This window comes from Diadema setosum, chromosome 18 (assembly GCF_964275005.1).
Source record: "Diadema setosum chromosome 18, eeDiaSeto1, whole genome shotgun sequence".
Taxonomy (NCBI): Eukaryota; Metazoa; Echinodermata; class Echinoidea; order Diadematoida; family Diadematidae; genus Diadema; species Diadema setosum.
In genome coordinates this window covers 26,806,695-26,828,313 of record NC_092702.1, presented here as the reverse complement: position 1 = coordinate 26,828,313, position 21,619 = coordinate 26,806,695, and the positions used below count along the sequence as shown (strand labels likewise).

The 21,619-nt window shown below is 38.9% G+C and overlaps 2 protein-coding genes across 3 annotated transcripts in view; one reads left to right on the top strand and one right to left on the bottom strand.

Moving 5' to 3' along the window:
* Positions 1-3,336: 3,336 nt before the first annotated feature.
* LOC140242057 (serine protease HTRA2, mitochondrial-like) lies at positions 3,337-11,348 on the top strand. Its single transcript, XM_072321816.1, has 6 exons — positions 3,337-3,897; positions 4,700-4,919; positions 5,397-5,588; positions 7,609-7,762; positions 8,248-8,455; positions 9,036-11,348. Exons 1-6 carry the CDS (start codon positions 3,359-3,361, stop codon positions 9,199-9,201), a joined length of 1,479 nt encoding a protein of 492 aa, XP_072177917.1. The 5' UTR covers positions 3,337-3,358; the 3' UTR covers positions 9,202-11,348.
* Positions 11,191-21,619, bottom strand: part of LOC140242056 (leucine-rich repeat-containing protein 27-like) — a 24,288-nt gene continuing 13,859 nt past the window's right edge. For both annotated transcript variants that reach the window (XM_072321814.1, XM_072321815.1), the window contains exons 9-12: positions 19,356-19,438; positions 17,881-17,957; positions 16,737-16,863; positions 11,191-13,563 (exon numbers count right to left, since the gene is read on the bottom strand). In XM_072321814.1, coding sequence (XP_072177915.1) covers positions 13,429-13,563; positions 16,737-16,863; positions 17,881-17,957; positions 19,356-19,438 — 422 coding nt within the window. In that variant the 3' untranslated portion in view covers positions 11,191-13,428. The remainder of the gene's footprint in view (positions 13,564-16,736; positions 16,864-17,880; positions 17,958-19,355; positions 19,439-21,619) is intronic.

Below are 21,619 nucleotides of genomic sequence, written 5' to 3'. Positions count from 1 at the left end.
TTGATAATGACGGAATAGATAAGTGAATGAAATTCATTCATTCATGTGACTTATCTTTATCAGTTACATTATTTCTTCTTCTTTATCTTCTTCCGCCTCTTCTCAATTCTTCTTCTTCTTCGTCTCACTTTTATTATACAAAATTAATATACTTTGCCTTAAGGTTTCTGGTTGAATTTATGGGCAGAGGTGATTTCAAAATAGAACTATTCATAAAGGCGCGCATGAATGCGCGCAGCCCCGAAGTGAATTTTGGAGACACCGAGGTTCATGGTTTTACTGACACTGTACGAGCTGAAATTTTCGCGTACAGATATTTTCGCCAATTGCTACTTGGAGAAGATTTTCGCATGTCGTTAATTTCGCGGTTGTGAGGGTCTAACTGAAAGTAGTTATTTGCGCGTTGTTATTTTCGCGTGTTGTTGTTTTCGCGGTTCAAAGGCGATTCGCGAAATTTGCGAAAATAAAATCACCGCGAAAATTTCAGCTCGTACAGAGCTCGTACAGTATGTCCTTTTATATTTGGGATCAAAATTTTAAACAAAAGAAGGGGAAAATGTGAAGAGAGAAGTGGTGTGGTGGATGCGATGTTGTGGAGGGATCCTACAGTGGCAGTGTACTGTACTAAAAATAAAGAAGCAGGGCGCGGGATCGATGTCATTAACATGTGCCGGTACATGTATTTGTGCCATTTCACATAGTGAGCCGACGAAGCATGCAACGCGTGATGTCACAATTGCTTTAATTAGTAGTAATTGTTACATTCTACAGAGCGACATTACGAAGCAGCGCTCGGTGTCAGACTTACTTTGTGACGTCACAATTACTTCATTAGAAATATTGTTACATTTCACAGTGGCATTACAAAACAGCGCTCGATGTCAGAACTGCTTTGTGATGTCACAATTGCTTTATTAGAAATAGTGTTACATTTCACAGAGTGACGTACATTACGAAGCAACGCTCGATGTCCGAATTGCTTTGTGATGTCACAATTGCTGTGTTAGAAATCGTGTAGTCAAGGGTCAAAAATGGTCCTCCCGCTTCGCCCACCCCCCCCCCCCCCCCCGCCCTCCGATGGTAAGAATCTCAGGACGTCTTTGGTTACAGGCCTATTCTTGAACATTTTGAAACTTTTTTTTTTTTTTTTAAACTTACGTATATTTTGTTCAAGGTATGTGTGTCCGCATCGCCTAAGTGAAAGGCTATTAATGGATCGGTGATGTACCTGAGCACAACGAAGAGTTGCAAGCAATTCCCTTTGACTCGACGATTAAAGAAAAAGAAAAGGTCTGGAAACATCCAATCTGCGAATTACAAAGCAATGTCAAACCTTGATACTTTTTTTTCTTTATGTATGTATGTCAGATAGTGGGACACCACTGTTCTACCTAATGTTGTCATCTTATTTCGTCAGAAATGCAACACGGACACGATTGTACCAGGGTGGGGTTCCCACCTCCCTGATTGTATACCACTAAAGGTGCGATCACACATCGCCGGTTTAGATGGCGGTTCATGGCGGTTCTCAAACCGCCGTGAACCGTGTCCCAATGATGGCGGAAAGCACTTTGACTACGTTCTCAACACGTTTTGAACACGGAGCAAACGCGGATTGACGCGGTAGTAACACGTATCGTCCCGGAAGGTGGAGGAGTCCATACCAAGCCCATGTAGTTGGATGCAATCAGAGCCCTTTCACTTGTCCTCAATGGGTTTCAACAAGGAGCGTTTTGCTTCATTAGGTATATAAACACAATTTGAGTGATGCAACAAGCAATTATCTTCAAGTTTCAACGTGACTTTTCTCTTTCTCTTTTAATTTTTAAAATATCCGTATTAACTGTCATTAAAAAGACATACATATCAAAGCAGAATCCAAAATAGTTTCCAAAGTTTCCTGATCATTTGTAGGTTTATTTATCAAGTGATGTACAAGTACTTGCTTGTTTCAACATCTCTCTTTTTTAATTCTTTCTTAATCAAGTTTTCACATAATTATTTCGCGTGTTGAATTTAAGATCTTGTTGCTTGTTTATCCATGTTTTCACAAAATTGCTCCTTGTTATCTTTCACAGCTTCTTGTGAAATATGAGCCTAGGAGAGTTCCTAAATTGTAAGGGGAATCTTTATGTGATACCCTCGATCCATTACGACAAACTAATATGGCAAACGTGGTTTATGCCGCCCCAGAACTGTGGACAGCATCCCAAGTGATAGAACATGCAAGTTCCATCAATAAGTCAAAAATGTTTTTAAATACTTAACTGTTAAAATAGTAACATAGTGATTGTAGATGATGATTTATGCAGCATGTTACTGTTTCTGAAATTACCTTTTCCTGTTTATCTTTTTGTTCCCCCTCTAAAGCGCATAGAGACCTTGCCAAAGGTATTATGCGCTATATAAGAACGGTAATGATGATAATATAATAATAATATCTTTAATAACAGTCAATAAAAAGACATATTATGTACATTATACATTATCAAAGAAGCGTATATAGTATCATGTGTATAGTTTCCTCTTTACTTACAGGTTCATGCAACATAATAATGGTGTTTTTTTTTTCAAGTTTCAACATTGCTTTTCCCTCTACTCTCTTAAGTTTCAACATATCTGTATCAACATGCAGTCTTACAAAAATGGCATACATAATCACGAAAGCAGAACCCAACATATTTACATAAGTCTTCTGTGTGTAACACGTTGCTGGCCATCTTAAAAGCTGTTAAGTTTTGACTGAACTTACCTTTTAATGTAAATGATGTACTATTCAACATACCTAACAACTTTTTGAACATTAAACTTTATTTGTTACTGTATAAGTGTTAAAGAAGTAAGGAAACTGTAGCATTCAATATATTTGCCCGATCTTGCATTATGGGTTCATCTTTGCGTTTATCTCCATTTTTTATTGCTCCGCCACGAAGTGTCGCCGGAGCCATTATTCTCTTTTAAGTTCATTGTTTCTTTTCGCTTGAAAATTATGGCGGTGTTAAAACGGTATTATCACGGATCTTGCGGTGCAAAGACGGAGGATGCCGTTCTTAACACGATGAACGGCGATGTGAACACGGTCCATTTCAAACCGCCTAGACCGCCACGAAAAATTAAACATGTTTAATTTTTCTGGCGGTTCCCCGCGGTTCCCGGCGGTTCTCGGGGTTCATGGCGGATGGGTGACGGATGACCACGGTTTGTGTACGGTGTAAACACGGTCTTTGGCGGAGCACGGCGATTTGCTGAACCGCCATGAACCGCCATCTAAACCGGCGATGTGTGATTGCACCTTTAGGGAATCAATCAGCGGATTGCATTGCTGAGCATCAGCCGACAAGAGAGGACGCGCATCAAGATGGCCGCGTCCATGGTCAGACAAGCTCCAAAGATGTCGAGGATATTTCGGCAGAGTATACCGCTTTTGAGTGGGAAGACTGTTGTCAGAAATCCACCAGCAACCCACCTGATTGTGGCGAGGACTATAGCAGAGCGTCAGATGCGAGAAAATAGGATGATATTTTACAAACGGATGGCACAGTTTCTCGGTTTAGGCGTGTTTCTGTACTTCATCACTCCATACGCACAACAATTGAAGGGCGCACGGTTCGAGCCAAGACGGGATAAGAAAAGGAGGAAGCTAGCCGAAGAGAGGGCCGCAGCAGCTGAGGCGAAAACTAGTGATAGCCAGGAGTGGCAAGACTCTTTTCACGGAGAAATACCCGACCGTACAAGTACATCGTCATCGTCCGGTGGAATATTGCCCGTGGTGAAAGCAGCAGACGTCACAGATTATGGGATTGGTTACGTGACTCCAAGATCAAAGCAGTTCAATTTTATTGCAGATGCAGTTGAAAAGGCTTCCCCATCTGTCGTTTATATTGAGATTCATGGAAGGTGAATATTAATAATGTGTAACGTTAGGCCTAAAAAAAAAAAAAAAAAAAAAAAAAAAAAAAAAAAAAAAAAAAAAAAAAAAAAAAAAAGCCAAGGGGCCAGAACTTGTAATTTAATGTTAATAATTGTTATGTGTTTGTACACAGGGCTCATGACATGATGATGATATTGAAAACTTTAATTTAACTAGCAACTGCAAACCTTACACCAGGACACTCCTTCGAATTCTGAGCTGGTCGCAGTTAAATATAATTTAATAAATGCAAAGGAGTGCGAGTGCAAACCTAAATGGGTAAAAAGGCGTAAATCGGGAAGAGTCATTTAATCCTATTGATGCCCCCCTAATTATTTTGCCATCAGATTGCCACTGTATGTATGTACAGTACGTACACTACCCTTTCCTTTAGATCTAATACATATGTAGCTCAATATGGATATCAGTCGATACCCTAACCGCACCAACCCGAACATGCAGCAGCGTTGCTGCAAATAACAGATCATGATCTTTTTGGTTATACATCTGCTCTGACACAAATAGCATCATATTTTCTTTAGTATAATTTCTTTTCACCAAGAGTGTCAATTTATTATGGATGTGGCTTTTTTGACCATGCAGTTGTGTGAAGTAACAAAATATAATTGCCTTATAGCACCAGCCTATTTATTATATTGCAAAGTAAGTTTTTAGTTGCTGGAAAAAAAAAAATCAGCATTGCAATAAGCATTGTTTCCATAATCGTCTGCAATTTCTTTCTGTCCGTCATTCTGATTGTTATTGCTGTTCACTTCTTTCCCCACAAAGGCACCCGTACCAGCCTGACAGAACTATCCCAATCTCCAATGGGTCTGGTTTCATAGTCAGCGCAGATGGTCTGATACTGACCAATGCCCACGTAGTGGCCAACAAGCGGCTGGGCAAGCAGTCAGTGAAGGTCAAACTCTTTGATGGCAGCCTCTTGGACGGAGAGGTCATTGCTGTTGACCCCATATCTGACCTCGCCCTCCTCAAGGTCGAAGCTAAGGTGATGATTGTTCGTCTATCCTCTTGTGAGCTGTTTTGGAGCTGGCATTTTAAAAGACAACTCAACAAAGCATATTCTTTCCGGGAACCAAATAAGATGAAACCTTGGAGCTGATTGATGACCCAAAGCACTCAATTGCAAATCCAAATTGACTGGTGGGAATGTGACGCCAGGGCATAGCATTTGAATTCTGTCATTTTGCAAAAGTTTGTGAAGTGTCATGGTATGGTGCCAGGTCCCTTTTTGATGATGAATTCTTCAAAAATATTATTATAAGGTCTGTAGCCATATACGTTTGTATGATATTTAACCAAAAATTGATGAAGGACGGTACAGCTTTGTGCCAACGCCTCATTAATGGTTTCACACCAGTCTCAAAATGCATCCTGGGCAGTGGCAAATACATATTCAATTAAATTATCAGAATCACCAATGCAATCAATTTATCAAAAGTGTACCCATTCATGTTTGATTTAGAGCAAGCTACCAATGATGAGGATGGGAAACTCGGCAGTTGTCCGTCCGGGCGAGTGGGTGATTGCCATGGGCAGTCCGCTGTCGCTTAGCAACACCATCACGGCAGGCATAGTCAGCACGGTGAACAGGACAAGCAAAGAGCTGGGCCTCAAAAAGCACATCGACTACATACAGACAGATGCAGCAATCAATGTGAGACACAAACATCCCTTAAAACCTGGCCCAAAATATCATATATTTAACATCAGATAAACATAATGACCCATATTCATAAAGGTGACTTATATTTAGTCCATGGTTTATGCAAATTTCTTCTGCATAAATACGCATGACAGTTCGCGTGCGCCAACAGACATCCAATAACATCCACATATTGATGCATGCATGTGTAGGGTGCATCTCTTCATGCTTATTTTAGTCGATAGGACTAAATTTAAAACATGGTTTTGACTTAAACCACCTATGTGAATATGGGCTTATAGGATTAATCTGTATCAGTTGGATCAGTGTTCGAACACTTCATATCATGGTTCAGCAAGGTCAGTTAATGAAGATCGATAGCAAAACGAGAACATACTCTAAAGCAATTCTGAAATATTGATTGCACTGTATTGTGAGCATGTGTGGCAAGGGGAATGATTTCAAACTACATTGTCATTCATGCTTGGAACTCCATCAGTGATATCTTGTGTACACATCAGCTGCATTTATTCCATTAGCTTTAGATAAATTTTGTTTTTCTTTGGCTTTCTTTTCTTCAAGTAAATGATACTTATATCGCAATGCCACTCCATGGTTAAGTTGATGTCATCAGATGGAGTTTGAAAAAAGATAAACAAATAAAGCAGTTCCAATATCAGACATAGAATAAGAAAGTTGTGGAACCTTTAAGTTTTAAAGGACAAGTTCACCTTCTGACATATCAGCAAGAGTTTGAGAACTTTCACTGATGTGTTCTACAAATATTGCTGCATTTACTCGATCCACATGTATATGAAGGTGGACTTGTCCTTTAAAGGCTTCTTGAATCAGTGATATTCCTTGTCACCACTTTCATATTGAGCATTTGATGAGGCGAAGATGATGTCATCACCTCACAACTCTTGTGATGGCTTTGTATAGAGAACTATCATGATCATGTTTGCAGTTGATACTTTATAGCAACTAGAATACCTGCCTTGTTACTTGTTACTTGATACACAGTAAATTGATCCAGAGGATATGTATCTGTTTGTTTTTATTTCATATCAAAGGGGAAATGATTAAAGTCGGAAGATATGTGTAGGTCGATACAACACTTTGGAGATAACATGATCGCCTCATCTTATGCATTTGCAGTTGCAATTGTTATCGTTGTTTCATGAAAACTTTCTGATTTTGTGTCCAGTTTTGATGAAACTGCTGCCATTGTTTGTTTGAATTCAAGTTAAATCAATTCCCCCACAATAGTTTGCAAAATCGGGTTTAAAGGCATGGTTACCGTGATAGTATAGTATTGTTGAGGTGAGGATTCAGTTTTTAATGTTTTGCGAGATATTTAGAAATCACTCCATGAAACATTTTAAAGAGCATACAATTCTAAGGGGAATTGAATGTATATTTGATGAAAATCGGTTTTGAAAGGACTGAGATGTCCAAAAACAAGGTAAACCAGAGATCCTAATAAAAGTCACTGCCTGTCGCATTTTATTGGGATTGCTTTTTTTTTTTTTTAAATTTCTCAGCCATTTGAAGACCAATTTTCATCATGAAATAAACTATGAATTCCTCAAAGAAATACATGTTCTTTTATATTTCACAAGTTTTCTCATTATCTCAAAAATACACATGCCAAAAAGTAGGAAACCTGCAGCCCCATCTAAACCAAAACTCTACCATCCCTGTAAAAAAGATCAAGAGCAAAGTATTGTGGACAAGTTTTGACATGTTGACTTCACACTTTATAATAGAACATTGCCGCTGAAGAGAAAAAAATATATATCTGCAAAAGGAGCATTAGTTGGGACATAGGGTATCTTATGTACCTCTTCTTCTCTTTCTGTAGTGTTTTTTTTTTTTTCTCTCTCTCTCTCCTTCTGAATCGGGTTCTGATGTCGGGATGCGGCTTATATGTGGATGCAGCCAGTCAGAGTTTGTTATACATAGCTGTTTGATGGTATTGTACAAGATATTGAGCAGTAAACCATTTTGGGTGGTTAACTCTCATTGACAGTTTGGTAACTCTGGGGGTCCTCTGGTGAACCTTGATGGGGAAGCAATCGGCATCAACACCATGAAAGTCACATCTGGTATCTCCTTTGCCATCCCGATCGACTACGCCCGTACTTTTGTGGACAAGGTGCAGAAGCAGAGGAAGGAGATGAAGGGTACGGCTGAGGATTATGTGTGTTTTATTGTGTGTGTGTGTGTGTGTGTCTGTCTGTCTGTCTGTCTGTCTGTGGGGGGGGGGGGGGGTGTTGTGAAGCAGAGACTCTTGTCTTGGGTAATGGCAGTTTCAGGGAAGGGGGGGGGGGGGGTATTGATATGGAGGAAAAGGCCTCTCTCTACCTTGGGGTTGTATTGAAGAAGGGAGAAGAATGCATGCCATATTTCTTGAATAAAAACAAGTTATTTGTGTGTGTGTGTGTATGTGTGTGATGAAGCAGCTGTGCATTTGTTAGGCTTTTTGTGCTCGTACAGATTGTACAATGAGAGTAAAGATTTACTCGGTATACAAAAAAAGAAAGAAAGAAAAAGAACTGATAACCAAGAGTCAAGAAATCAGAAGTGGTGAAGACCAGGAAGAAAACATGAATACACATGAACACCAGGGTAGATAACTAAAGATCATCATGCATTGCTTCCTTCACAGATTCTGGCGGTGGCTGGCTCAGCAGATTCAAGAGCCCAACTTCCGGTGCTACGACGGCAACAGGCAGCAAGCAGGGCTACATTGGGATCACCATGCTCTCTTTGACCCCAGCACTCATCCTTGACCTGAAACAGAGGGCGCCAGACTTCCCCAACATCACGCATGGCGTGCTTGTGTACCGAATCACTATTGGTTCTCCAGCACATATGTGAGTACCAGTGTTCTGAATGCACACTTGCATTTTTGACTTGTTTCTTTTACCAATGTAATGACTAATAATCTACAAATCAAGTGGACTTGTGAGCATTCAACAGAATGGTGTCAAGATCCAAAATGCACTCTCAGACTCCTGTGCTCTTCAAACATGGTTGTAATTCTTAGAGGAATCATGACCCAGATGACTTGCATTCATAGTTTAGTACATCAAGTCAGTGAGTTTGTGTTACAGGGCTGTGTTCACTGATTGATAAGATCTTACTGATATCACATACCTGTCAGCTGTTCAGTTTTAATCTGAATATTCAGATTTTTCACTGATTGAAAATGCATTAATTTCAGTGTGTTCTGATTTTTTGGAAAAACTGTTAATTGTAAAAAATATTGAATTTATGAAAGTTCAGATTTTTAGATAATTTTTCTTTGTTTGTTCAGATTTATTAAGTCTCAGGGTTGGCAGGTATGATATCACTAAGCTCAAAGCTTTGTCATTCACCTGTTTGAAAATTTCTAGATAGGATTATCTAATTAGTAAGTGTGCATGTATTTGTTATCTTTGTCTCTTCTGGCAGTGCTGGGATAAAGGCTGGCGATATCATCACCCACATCAACGACAAGCCCATATCGTCTTCGCAGGAGCTCTACGACTGCGTCAAAGCCAAGGAGGTTCTCTCTGTGACGGCCATCCGAGGGAAGGAGTCTGTGAAGCTCAAGGTTACTCCTGAAGAGTCTCAGTGAGCAGGTCAGAGGTCATGTGGACTCGGATGCACATGAAACGTGTCACTTGGTGGTGCACGTCCACGCCCACACACCATGCACACACACCACGAAAAAGTGAAAGTGAAAGGCACGTGACTAGGGTCCCTGTGTAGCACCATTCAGCATTGCTGGCCAGTTTTGTAAGTGTCTATAAAGGAATATATGAATGAAGATGTGTGCTACAATCAGAGGCAGTTACTGTTTTCCCTTTGGGTGGAAACGGCTTGGGCCCTGTGGTACAGTATTTCAGCCATGCTAGAGAAAAAGGTTGAAAGGTCACATCTTTTCTATCAGTGTTCTGTTACCTGCCTTCTGATAAACCAGCAATGTCATGTAACAATTTGGCACTAGAAAAGGTGGGGGGTCTTGTAAGCCGACTTGAAGCGAAGTATGATAGACTGGGCCTTGTTGCATGCTAAAACTGAAAGCTCACATGGATTACTCCCTTGGGAGGGAAGGTTGTACAAGTAGTCTTGTACCCACTAGTTTGAGCAGAGTATTTCAAGATTTGGAAGTGCTTTGTAAGATAGTCATCCAAGTGTCTGTTTTTGAAGGAAGTAAATGATTATACCAGATGGAAGTTTGAGGCCCGCATCATGGTTGGATATGCTAGGTGCTAGGGACATTCCTTGCAAAACATGTTGTTGCTAATGGTACCGATTACATGGCCTTAGGCTGGCTTCCCTGCAGGAACTATGCCTGTAATCAGAGCGGTTTAATTGTGCATGCTGGCTAAATACGACTACTTGTACCAGCTTCAAGTTTCATTACAAAAAGTGTGAGCTGCTTGAGATTTTCCTCTCTACTAGCTTTTCTGTCTGATATTGATCTTTTGTTTTTGATTGATAACTAGTGGCTCTGATGAACAATGTATTATTGTACTGCCCACTGTACATGGCATGTCTTTTATGTGCAATCCTGGACTACTGCTGGTGGTAAGTCGAGTGTATGGGTCAGTACTGTCTACATGTACTGTGAGCCAGTACCATATCCTTGATGTATACCAATGATGTACTGCTATAATGTGATATATTTCACCGCAAAGAGACACTCTTTCAAATGTTATTACTGAATATTTTCACTTATTGCACGGTATCACCAGAAGAAAACATTTCTTCTCTGATGCTGCCCGACAAATGAATTATGAAAATATGGTTCTAAAATACACCAAGAGGTTATTATCTCCATAAAATGAGAGAAATATACTTTTGGTCATTCAATGCAATGAAACAACTGTGAAGTGTGATGTCAGACGTTAAAGGCATGTTACTGGGATTGTTTACGACGTGGAGAGAGTGATATTAAAATCTCATCGTGCGTTTGTACAAACTTTTGGTGATTATGGTACTACTCGTACATGGCCTCGAAAAATTCCATTCGCTTTTTATCTCTGGCTATGGTGAATTCTTTGTGAGAATTATGATTCATAATGATTACTAAATGCGGGTTCTACTTATTCTGATTTTTTTCCTTTTCCTCATTTATATGAAAAAAAAAACATCATTGGTCTCTGGAAATGTAGTCAATCTTGCTTGTGCAAATTTAGGTCATAATAAAGCTCCACAAGCAATGGAACAGAGCAAACTAGAACTTAATGTCAATGAAGTTATGGATAAACCCAGTTTACAAGTGAGTGTGTTTTTTTTTTTATCATTATGATTATGATTACTATTATTATTATTAAGAAATCTGATCTGTAAAGCAGTTGGTGCTTTCACACAATGTACAAAACTTTCAAGGAGGCATTTCCCAAGATAGAGAAAAGTCTAGAAAGGTGTTTGAATCTGTATCATGCAAAACCATTTTGTCAAATCTTTGGGATTCTGTAAAGTTTTTTCTATCTTTTTGCAGTGATAAAAGCATGTAAATTATCTTAACAAGAATGACTCATGTTAAAGGTGGATCTGACTTCATACTGAAACATTTACAACATTTTAATAGATACACTTGAACAATTACTTTTCTTGCTTTCCCTTTTTTAATATATAAATCATTTACAATTATGTACAATTACAACTGGTAAGTTGCGAATAAAGATTGTGCAGAGTTTCTGTTCAAAATCATGTGTCTTGAGGATGACTTATTGATTTGCGTCAAATATACATGTACTACTGTACAAAAGTAGTGGCTCAAATGCTTAGGTGCATCATAAATATACATCTAAATATGATAAATGACCAATGATTCTGGCAAATCTAACAAATACTGCATCTCAGCCATTGGCCATCTGCTAATCTGTCTTCTCATCTGAGACTCAGAAAATCAAAGCATGTTCTACGCACCTGAAGTTTAGAATTGAACATCCGGTACATGTAATATTATTTCCTGTACTCACTAGAGCACATAGCTGCAGGTCATATGAGAGTACTTGTACAACAAAGAGAGTACTTGTACAACAAAAAACAGATGTATGGATGCACCAAGAGAGACATACTTTACACATGTGTAGTCCACAATACTGCGTCCTGTTGGCATAATACCATAGGTGGCTATTTTAGGATTGTAATGTACATTGTATGTTTCCAAAATATCCTCGACACATAAATAGAGGCTGTTGATACTTGTATTGTATGTCTGACGATGGGGCACTGTCTACCCACTGTCTGACACCACTTAACAACTGGATTTTTGAGGGTTGCATTTAGATATCAGAACTTTGGAGGTTAAAAAAATAAAAAGAGAACAGAACAAAAAAAAAACAAAAACAGTCTTTTTATCAAATTACTGTTTTGCTTGCCAAGTATCTTGGATTGGTGTGTTTGATAGTTGGTTTCTAGCACAACTTCAACAAAAATCTGCTATGCAAATATAGCATGTCCAACACAACAACCTTACACATTGTTATTTATTGATTTTGTATGGTGAGGTTTTTCATAGAGAATACACAATCTTTGGTGTGACCTCTGCCTGAGATGAGGTTTTTCAGAGAGAATACACAATCTTTGGTGTGACCTCTGCCTGAGAAAATCTCACCCCTTTGAAGGAAATTGCATGGACAAAAGCTCCGTCCTATATGCATATTTCTGTGGTATATTTTTTACCTACATTCCTCTTCTTCAGAACATATGAATGAAACACTAAATGACACCTGTCCAAAACTATAAACTTTGAGACCAAAAGCTGGCTACCTTGTCCAATTTGTAACAAAATGTGTGAATAGAAGGCTGAGTATTGTAACTGTTGCAATTCCTTCATAGTAGCATTGTACATCACAAATAAATACTATCTGAACACAATGTACCACATGTAGCTTAATGTTTAACAGCAATACGCAGCACAGCAAACTGAAATCACATAAACAACTTTGATATTTATACGCTCATGTATTGCTGACACATTTCTTCAAGGCATATGTGGACACTGTTTGTTGATATCTCATCATTTCAGAAATATGACTTCTTTCCACCGAGACTTCTTGAAGATGGGTTTACTTTCTGCTCATCAAAGTACAGTGTTAGGTCTTTATACATATGCTGAAAACATCACTGGCACATCAAAATCTCTGCAATGTCACTGTAAATGTTTCAACATTGTTGTAATACCATTATACTTTACTAATTATATGAAGTGAAGAGTGAACAAAAGGGTAAGAGTCCTTGCAGAGTAAATATCGATATTTTTGCGAGATTATTTTTTTTGGCCAAAACATATTCGTGGGTTTTTGAATTTGCGCTATGCAATTGTGCCCACCCATTCAAGATGGGCAAAGAAAATGGTGAAGATATTTTCATGGGTTTTAGAATTCGCGCTAGCCAAAAGTAGCATGAAATACACAAAAATTAATGTTCCGCGAAAATTTTCATATTTGCAGTATCTTGATGAGCCCTATGCAATGCTGTTTTCTTTTTGTCCAAGAAATATGAGGGGAAATGAATGAAGTCACAATGACAGCAATGGAATCATTGAATTACATCGTCAACAAAAGTTGATAGTCAAAATGTACACACATGACATCAGTGACCCTTGTCCGTTCACATGACATGAAACCCTAGTGTTTGTGTTGGTGTTGCAAGAACCTGGCACAAACATGTGCATGTCACTGTACCCTGACATTATAACCCTGGTGAAAACAAGTGATCACAGCAACAAGATAGGACGTCTGCTCATCCAAAGCTGTGCTGTGAAGTATAAAAGTGTCCAACTTCTTCAAGGCAATGCTCTCTAGCCTGTGACATACAGTGTATCTCTGTCTTTTCGGACGGCCTCTCACGACTTTGGCAGCGGTTTGTAGTTGCGGGTGTTGGTCACCGACATGGACGGAAAGTCATCCCCGGTGAAGGCACGGAAGCGGTATTCCAGGTTGTCCTGGCGACGGTGTAAGGCTTGCTGCAGCCGCTGGGCCTGAGATGTACAAACATGATTCAAGAGATATGTTTCACAAAACCGTAGAGTATTTGTATTACTATTAACAGCATACCTACATGTGTAGGTGATAATAGATACAGATGACTTCCATTCGTGCTAAATAATGCCAAGATTCCTCACTCTCGATTATGTCGGAATATTTCAGAAGCAAATTGCCTCTAGAACAGCACATGTGTTTTGATCATACTTTCTCTGTTGACTGGTACCATAATATTAAACACGTTTATCAAATTGTCCTCTGTTATTTCATAAGAGAAAATTAACTATCAGCCACTCTAAATATGCAAATATGTCTACATTCACAGATGTAAGGAATATTTTTCATGTTTCCTTAATGAGAGGACTGCAATGGGGTATGGGACAAAAAAAAAAAGAAGAAAAAAAAAGATACCTACTGCTGCTAGTAAGAACTTGTAAAATAGAATAATATCATTGACCCCATTTACAGTCCGGGATGGGCCGAGCCGCGGCCCAGCCGCGGCTGAACCCGGCCTCAATTTTACAGAGCCGGGCTCGGCCCGGGCTTTTAATTCAAACCTTTCAATATTTTGTCGTGGTGGCGCTCTGCTTATAAACAAACGCAATTTGGTATAGTCTGGTTTCCAGACCCTTTGCCAACTTTGCAGGACAAAAGCACCTTTATAAACTATACTAGTTTTAGACGTTGAGGGCGTTAATATCCTGAATAGCAAAATAGTACGGGCAGAGGGTCTGGAAAACAGACTAAATTTGGTACTGCATTTGGCCCAGTTCGCGTTTATAGTAAGAAGAGGCCGGGCTCGGCCGTGGCCGAGCCGCGGCCAAGACTACCTCCAGAGTTTGGCCAAATGCGCGGCCGATTTTGGTAGCGCATTTGGCCTTTTGCGCGTTTACAGTAAAATGGAGGCCGGGCTCGGCCGCGGCCGAGCCCGGCCCTTTCACTCACTCTAAACGGGGTCATTGACAGACATACTTGTGCAACAATGTAAAATATTCAAAAGCTTTGCGATTCAAATGTTTGAAATTAACACAGGAAAATATTTCAGCATACTGCACATGCGTACACAGCATTGGAAAGAGAGAGAGAAAGAGAAAAAAAAAAAGATAGGAAAGATTAGTAGGAATCTGAATTTTTTTTTTCTGTTAGTTTTTAGCTGACAGAAATGTCATTTAATCCTGCCCTTTCCAAACATAACGTCACATAAAGAAAAACAAAAGAGGGTTTGGTTCAACCCTCACAGAAGTCAATAAACCCATTATCAGAACCAGGAGAACTGGACACTCTAAAGCAAGTGGAACATCAGATTTTTGTACTTCAGCATAGCCAAACAACACATTTTTGAGTGGCAATAGAGTTAATCAAACCATTTACCCACACCCACTTTGGTCACATCATCAGTTGAGAATAACCACTTTTCTGTTTGCTTGCAGGCTTTATTTACTTTTCTTCATTCCAAGCTGGTCCTTGACCAATGATGCACTTTTTATGCTTGACAGCTACTTAGTATGCACTGTTCTACACTGTATTGTACACAGGAATAACCTACAGTCCAATTCTTGTTCATTTGATGAGTCTGCATTTTCTACACACACAAGCAGCACTAATCACTCTCCCTTTGGCTCTTCTACAAAGAATTATTTTCAATAAATGCACAGAAACAAACTTCTAGGGACAGATTCGCTAAAACTTCAATGACGAAATCTGACAGTGCAAAAATTAAAAAGTGTCCTCTGGAATGTCGGCTGAGAATGGCGCATAATTTGTACCTAAGAGAGTCTACTCTTTCATGCAAATTTCCATGCAAGCTGAAAATACAACACTCTAATCTACACAAGCACTTTTTCTCCTTTCAAGAAGCACGTTTTTACTCTTTTGGCCCCATTCATAATACAGTGGAACATCATTTTGATGAGGTCATATAAAGCAAGATACAAGATGTTGCAAGGTAAGTCTGCAGGTTCCAATCCTTTTATATTCTTTTGTTTTCATCCCTGCTATAACAAGATACTTGATACTGTACAGATATAAATGTCTGCACTGGTCCTAAGCAGCTTACGGAGATAAGCTTCTGATGAAGTTTGCTTCTTTGAATGATTGTCAATTAACATCACATTTCTGAACCAATGCATTTTTTTTTTTTTCAAGCCACACACTGCAAAATGTTAGATTTCACTAGGGTTGATTCATAGCTTTTTATCAGATTTTCATCCAACATTTGTTTCCTTTCCCTCTTTTTTTTAAAGGCAAATAAACTGCATCAAGTCTGCAAAATTGCAAGAGAATGAGACAGGAAGACCAACACCGCATTCCATTTACCCTTAGAATGGTTTCAGCTCGGTTATACTGAGCTGAGCCAGGTTTCGCAACTAAAACATGAAGAGTATATCAGGTCGGAGAGAGGAAAAATACAAAATAACTGGGGGTCAATGCAACTTTTACCATGTGTTAGACATCATCATATACCCCTGAAATGACATGCAACAGTGCACATAAGCAGAAATGTCAACAATATTTTCATCTTATATATCAATTATTACCATCATTATTATCACTTTGAGGTAAAATTTTGTACTACATGTTATACAATATCACTACACTTCACCCATGTGTGCATTTTGATTTGAAGACCATTAATTTATGGCTACCACTCAATTCCATTTTGTGCAATAGCATTGTTAGATCACAAATTTACCATTCACATACAAGTATTTCAATTCAACCTTTTGAGAGGATGAATACTTCTGAGATTTTGCACCTACAAGGTAAATTCAGTACATTTGGTTGATTTACAGAAAATTGGTGTAAGTTCTGATTCATCCAAGTAATGTTCAATATAGGTACAAAATTAAATCACAACAGTAAGTCCAGATGAATTAATCTAATTTTGTACCGTAAGTGATTTACAGACACACATGATAATGAAAAGAAAGTTACATATTTTGAGTACTTGCTAAGTATATACCATTCAAAGCAATTGCTGAAAATGACTTCAAGAAAACTGCCTTATTTACTGATAAAAAGAGGCATGCTTAAATGTACACATCACCAACCAGCAGCAAGTGAAAATTTTGTATTCTATGAGAGACCATGTAAGCTAAAAGTTAATAATTCAGGAGAAGTCAGAAATATGCCCTTAGCAGATACCTGTATATATACAATCTCTCCTCACCTCTGCTAGGTCTTTCTGGGCAAGATCCATTTCCTCGCGGGGGTTTCCTCGTGGTCTCTGCTTCCTGTCCTGGACCCTCTGAGTGTGCTCTTTGATCTTACTGATTAGCTGTCGGTCCCTCTCGATTCTGGTCCCCCCAAAAACAAATGGTAGAACCACGTACAGGACATAAATACTACTCTTTCTAACTGTTTGGTAAGTTGCATCTTTATGTTCATATGTGTACTTGTGGGATATCAATGAAATAAGACATGGGTGATTTTTCCTATTTTTCACCTTTAGGATAAAAGAAGGTATTGCCTGACAGGTGTTCATCAAACATTTACAGGAAAAACAAAATACTTAAAGACCAGGGGGGATGTTTCATAAAGCTGTTCTTAAAGTTACGAACGACTTAAGAATGACTGGTAATCAGTTCTTGTACTGAATTATTGAAATTCTGATAAGTATAGCACATCAGAACTGACCATCAGCCATTCGTAAGTCGTTTGTATATTTAAGAACAGCTTTATTTAAGAACAGGCCCAATTCATTCGCTGCCAACCAGGGTACATTACATTGTCCCCAAGAGGGGACTTACAACTGTCAGTTCTGTAACTGCTTGCCAACAAGCAATGACTCCTTCTCTTGGCAGCCATGTAAAATTATTCATAATCTATAAAGTTAAGATTCAACTCAAAAACATGGAGATAGGATAAAGAGATAACATATAATGGTTTTCATTCAGATTGTGCATGGCATCTAGAGGTTGAGTTGTACATGAGTTTATGAGAGTGTACATAAGTTTCACAACATTAAAACTTCATCTACATTAATACATATAAATAAATACATCGGTTCAAACTGTAAAGATCTCACCAACTTGCATTCATGAATACACACAAACTCACACATATGCACACACACACACGCATGCACACACAAGCTTATACAAATGAATATGCACATATATATGTACACACTCTCACATGCGAACGCACTCCTGCTCACACACCTAATTGCCCTCTCACATCATACCATATTGCACATGGGTAAAAATGAAATAAAACCTACACTTTACACATGGTGATGTGAAAACAAACAATCAAAAAATCCCCCCCCCCCAAAAAAAAAAAAAAAGAAAAAAAAAAAGAGGAAGACTCACTTGGCTTGGTCAAGTCTTTGTTTCTCCTCTGGGGTCAGCATGGTCTTCATTGCTTCATGTTTATGCTTGACTTCCTCCTGCCGAGAAAAAGAAAAGTGTCAGTGGACAAATCACATGGTTCACACTCTTTCTCATGAATTAAATTCCATAACTTTCCATGACCTTTTTAGCCAGAATTCCATGACCTTTCCATGACTTTCACACATTTTTTTTTTCATTTTTTTTTAAACACATTAGACTGAAAATTTGATCTCAAATCAAAGCGAAGCAACTTAGGGAATACATACACATCTCACACAAACAACTGATAAACTTCTATAATTTTTGCAATTCCATGACTTTCCATGACCTTTTGATGGAAATATCAGTTTTTCATGACTTTCAAGGCCTGGAAAAAGACGAGGCCAAATTCCATGACTTTCCAGGTTTTCCATGACCTGTATGAACCCTGAATCAAAATAACAAAATGCAGGTGCTTCAGGTGAGGTTGAGGTTACTAGAAGATGATTAATGATGAAGTTAAGGTGGAGTGAAAGTAACATGACAATTAGAATAGTGAGGTAAAGATGGTATTAAGGAAGAGTAAAAGTGAAGTAAAAACGTACATTGATATGTAAGGGTAAGTTTTCACTGAGATGAAGCTGCAGGAAATGTGGGGTAAACATTAGGTAAAGATGGGTAAGGGTTTGGAAAAGTGGGACAAATATAGAGTAGAGGTGATACCAAAGGGTAGGGTAAATTCTATGGTAAAGGTACAGCGAAAGTGGGTGAGGAGGGAAAGGTAAGGTGTAAATCCGAAGTGAGGATATAGTGAAAGTACACTGTAAGATGAATGTGGGATAAATGTGGGATAAAAGTGTGATAAAAGTAGGCTAAGAGTGGAATAGAAGTGAGGTAATGGAATCCTGAAGGTATGGTGAAGATTGAAGATGGAGTACATTGTCAAAGGTGTTACACATCCCCATGCTCAGTCTTTCTTTATTATCATCCATTGATACCACTAATGGGTTTCAAACTTAAGACTTCCTCCAATGTTTTTCTACATACAGTGTGGAAGAAATGCAACCAAAACACAAAACACGTTTGCAATGAAACGTGGAATAGAATAATGTATCACCTGCTGAAAAACAATGGGCACAGCAATGTCCCACAGGAGAGAATCCTACAATGTCATTGGCCCGATTCTCTCCCCACAAAACACTTCTACAATGTGCAGTTCCATTTTTTAAAATTCAAATTCATTTGTTTTTCAACAATAACATAATATACATCTCATTTTATTTTTAAAAATAAGAACCACCTTCCTCAATTGTGCCTGCCAATTTCACGATGCTGAATGCCAGACACGAATGATATAATCTGCCGATCAATTCTCCTTGCTGGAAACTCCTTGCTCATTGTTGTCACTCCTTGACCTCCAGAAAGAGGTCAATCTGTGAATTCTGATGGGGATTGAGAGAGAGGGCAGCACTCACCTTTATCCTGTCCTCGCGGTTCATCATCTTCATGTATTCCGGGAGTGTGTCGTATGGCATCTTGAGCTCGGGGTCGATGAAATCTGAAACAGAACGACAGATGCGAATAAATGCATGTTCACAGAAATGTGATTGCTGATTGCTTTACATGTGTCAGCATTTAAGAAAAATATGAACTTTGGATTTTAACCATTTTGAATTACATGACTGCCTCGACTCCTTGGAAAAAGAATAGGATCACATTGCTCATTGCAACCTGTGTGTATACCCCAAACAACAGCTTACATCGAGTAGCGACGGCTTGGAATACACAGAAAATTGTTACATTTTCACTTTGAATTATGGATCTGTGTTTACCTGTGCAAAATTGGATACAATCTTCATGAACAAGCTTTTTTCCTCCTTTATTTAACCCGTTGAGGATGAGCTGATTTTGCTGTCATAGGCATTTCCTTTAGACATTTGCCTGAGTATATCCAGGACTAGTCTTTCATGGGCAAATAAAACCTCCATCTTATTGATCCATTTTCACAGAGATTTTAGAGAAGACTGGAAATGATATATATATATATAAAAAAAGAAAATATTCCATGTGCTTTGCACTGATCTCCTCCACACTAAAATGAAGCAGTATCATCTCATGAATGTTCATGGCACAGTCCTCATTAATAGCTTATGACCTTCTGTAAACCAAAAGACAAAAGAAACTGATAATGCTCCTAAAAAAAACCTGAAAGGGGGCTCTCAGTGTCTGCACACAAGCTGATCCACAACAGGGACAGTAAAGGAGGTACACACATGGGCCCGAATTCACGAAGGTGGTCTAAATTTAAACCATGGTTTATGTATATTTCTTCTGCGTAGATTATGATTGACAGATTGCGTACGCTATCAGGCATCCAGTAAAAAAACGTGCATTGATGCGCGCATGTATTGGTACGCCTATTTAACGCTTATTTTAGACCATGGTCTAAACTTGTACCATGGTCTAAGTTTAAACCACCTTCGTGAATTCGGGCCATGGTGTTGAATTCATCTCTCCAGATGGCCCTCACAATATTAACCTAGATACCTCTAATTTTGAGAAACCCATGTTATCTTCATCTGTCAGCTTGTATCCACCTCTCATTGCATTTCACTTGTCCATATTTATACACCATAATACGTTGGCCACGAAAAAAAAAGAAAAAAAAAAATGCGTACTTCAGCCACATTCAAACCTGCTAGAGTACCATTCACTGTCCAGCAGAATGCACTATGCAGAGAGACAGATTCAAGCTTGGCATCCTCTGAAGAGACCGAATGTAGGTTCATGACGGTACGGCAAAGTGCGACTCATTCAACCACCACAGAGCTTAAACTATGGCTGCTGCCCTCTCAGGTGCAACAGCACAAAACACCCCCCCCCCCCCCCCCCCGCCCCCACACACACTCAAATCCCAACCACCTCCTTTGCAGGTTTACTCCCGTGTAGCAAAGCACAAGCACACAAGCACTATCCAGTCCATTGAATCCTACTCTATTGATTCAAAAGTACAACAGTTACTATAATTCGTTCCGTACGGGTATACCAGGTTCCCGTGGTATCAAATGTAGACAAAAGCGTCTGCATTCATGGCCTAAATTCATGTTTATTTCAATTTGTATTATGCTGGCCAGAATCACTTTGATCAAAAGATTAGAGTTTCTTCTATTAGTATTTGCTCTTTTTCTGTATCAAAACGATGTGTATTCTTGTCTAATTTACTTTTTTCAAGCATAATAGTGTGCTTGTTTTGCTATAAAATTCGTAAGAAGAAATATGTAGCCATTGTTAAAGACCGAGCTCACTAGATTTTGACTTTCGCAGACCCTATTGTCTTATAGTGTACAATAACAAAATCTGTTTGCCCATGAGCACATGCTTTATTTATACCTCATGTCTGATCAATATTTTGCATTGTTCAATGGTACATGCAGTTCACTGTGAAAAGGAGATACGTGTAATGCTTGACTGCTTTCGCACAGGCTGACTGCCAATCAGACCAATCTCTGTCGACGGGCAAAAAAGAATCTCATTTGGGGGCATTGAAGGCTCTCGGAGAATGATGGGAGGAATGGATTAATGCATATGCCACGCACACTGATTGTCTGCTTTGCCTAGAGAAGCGATACCTTGGCAATACAAGGCCATGCTAATCACTGTAATGACAGCAAGCTCTGATAAACTCTAAATGCATGTGCATCATAATTTCCAAAAGGATTTAAAAAAAAAATCCTCTCAC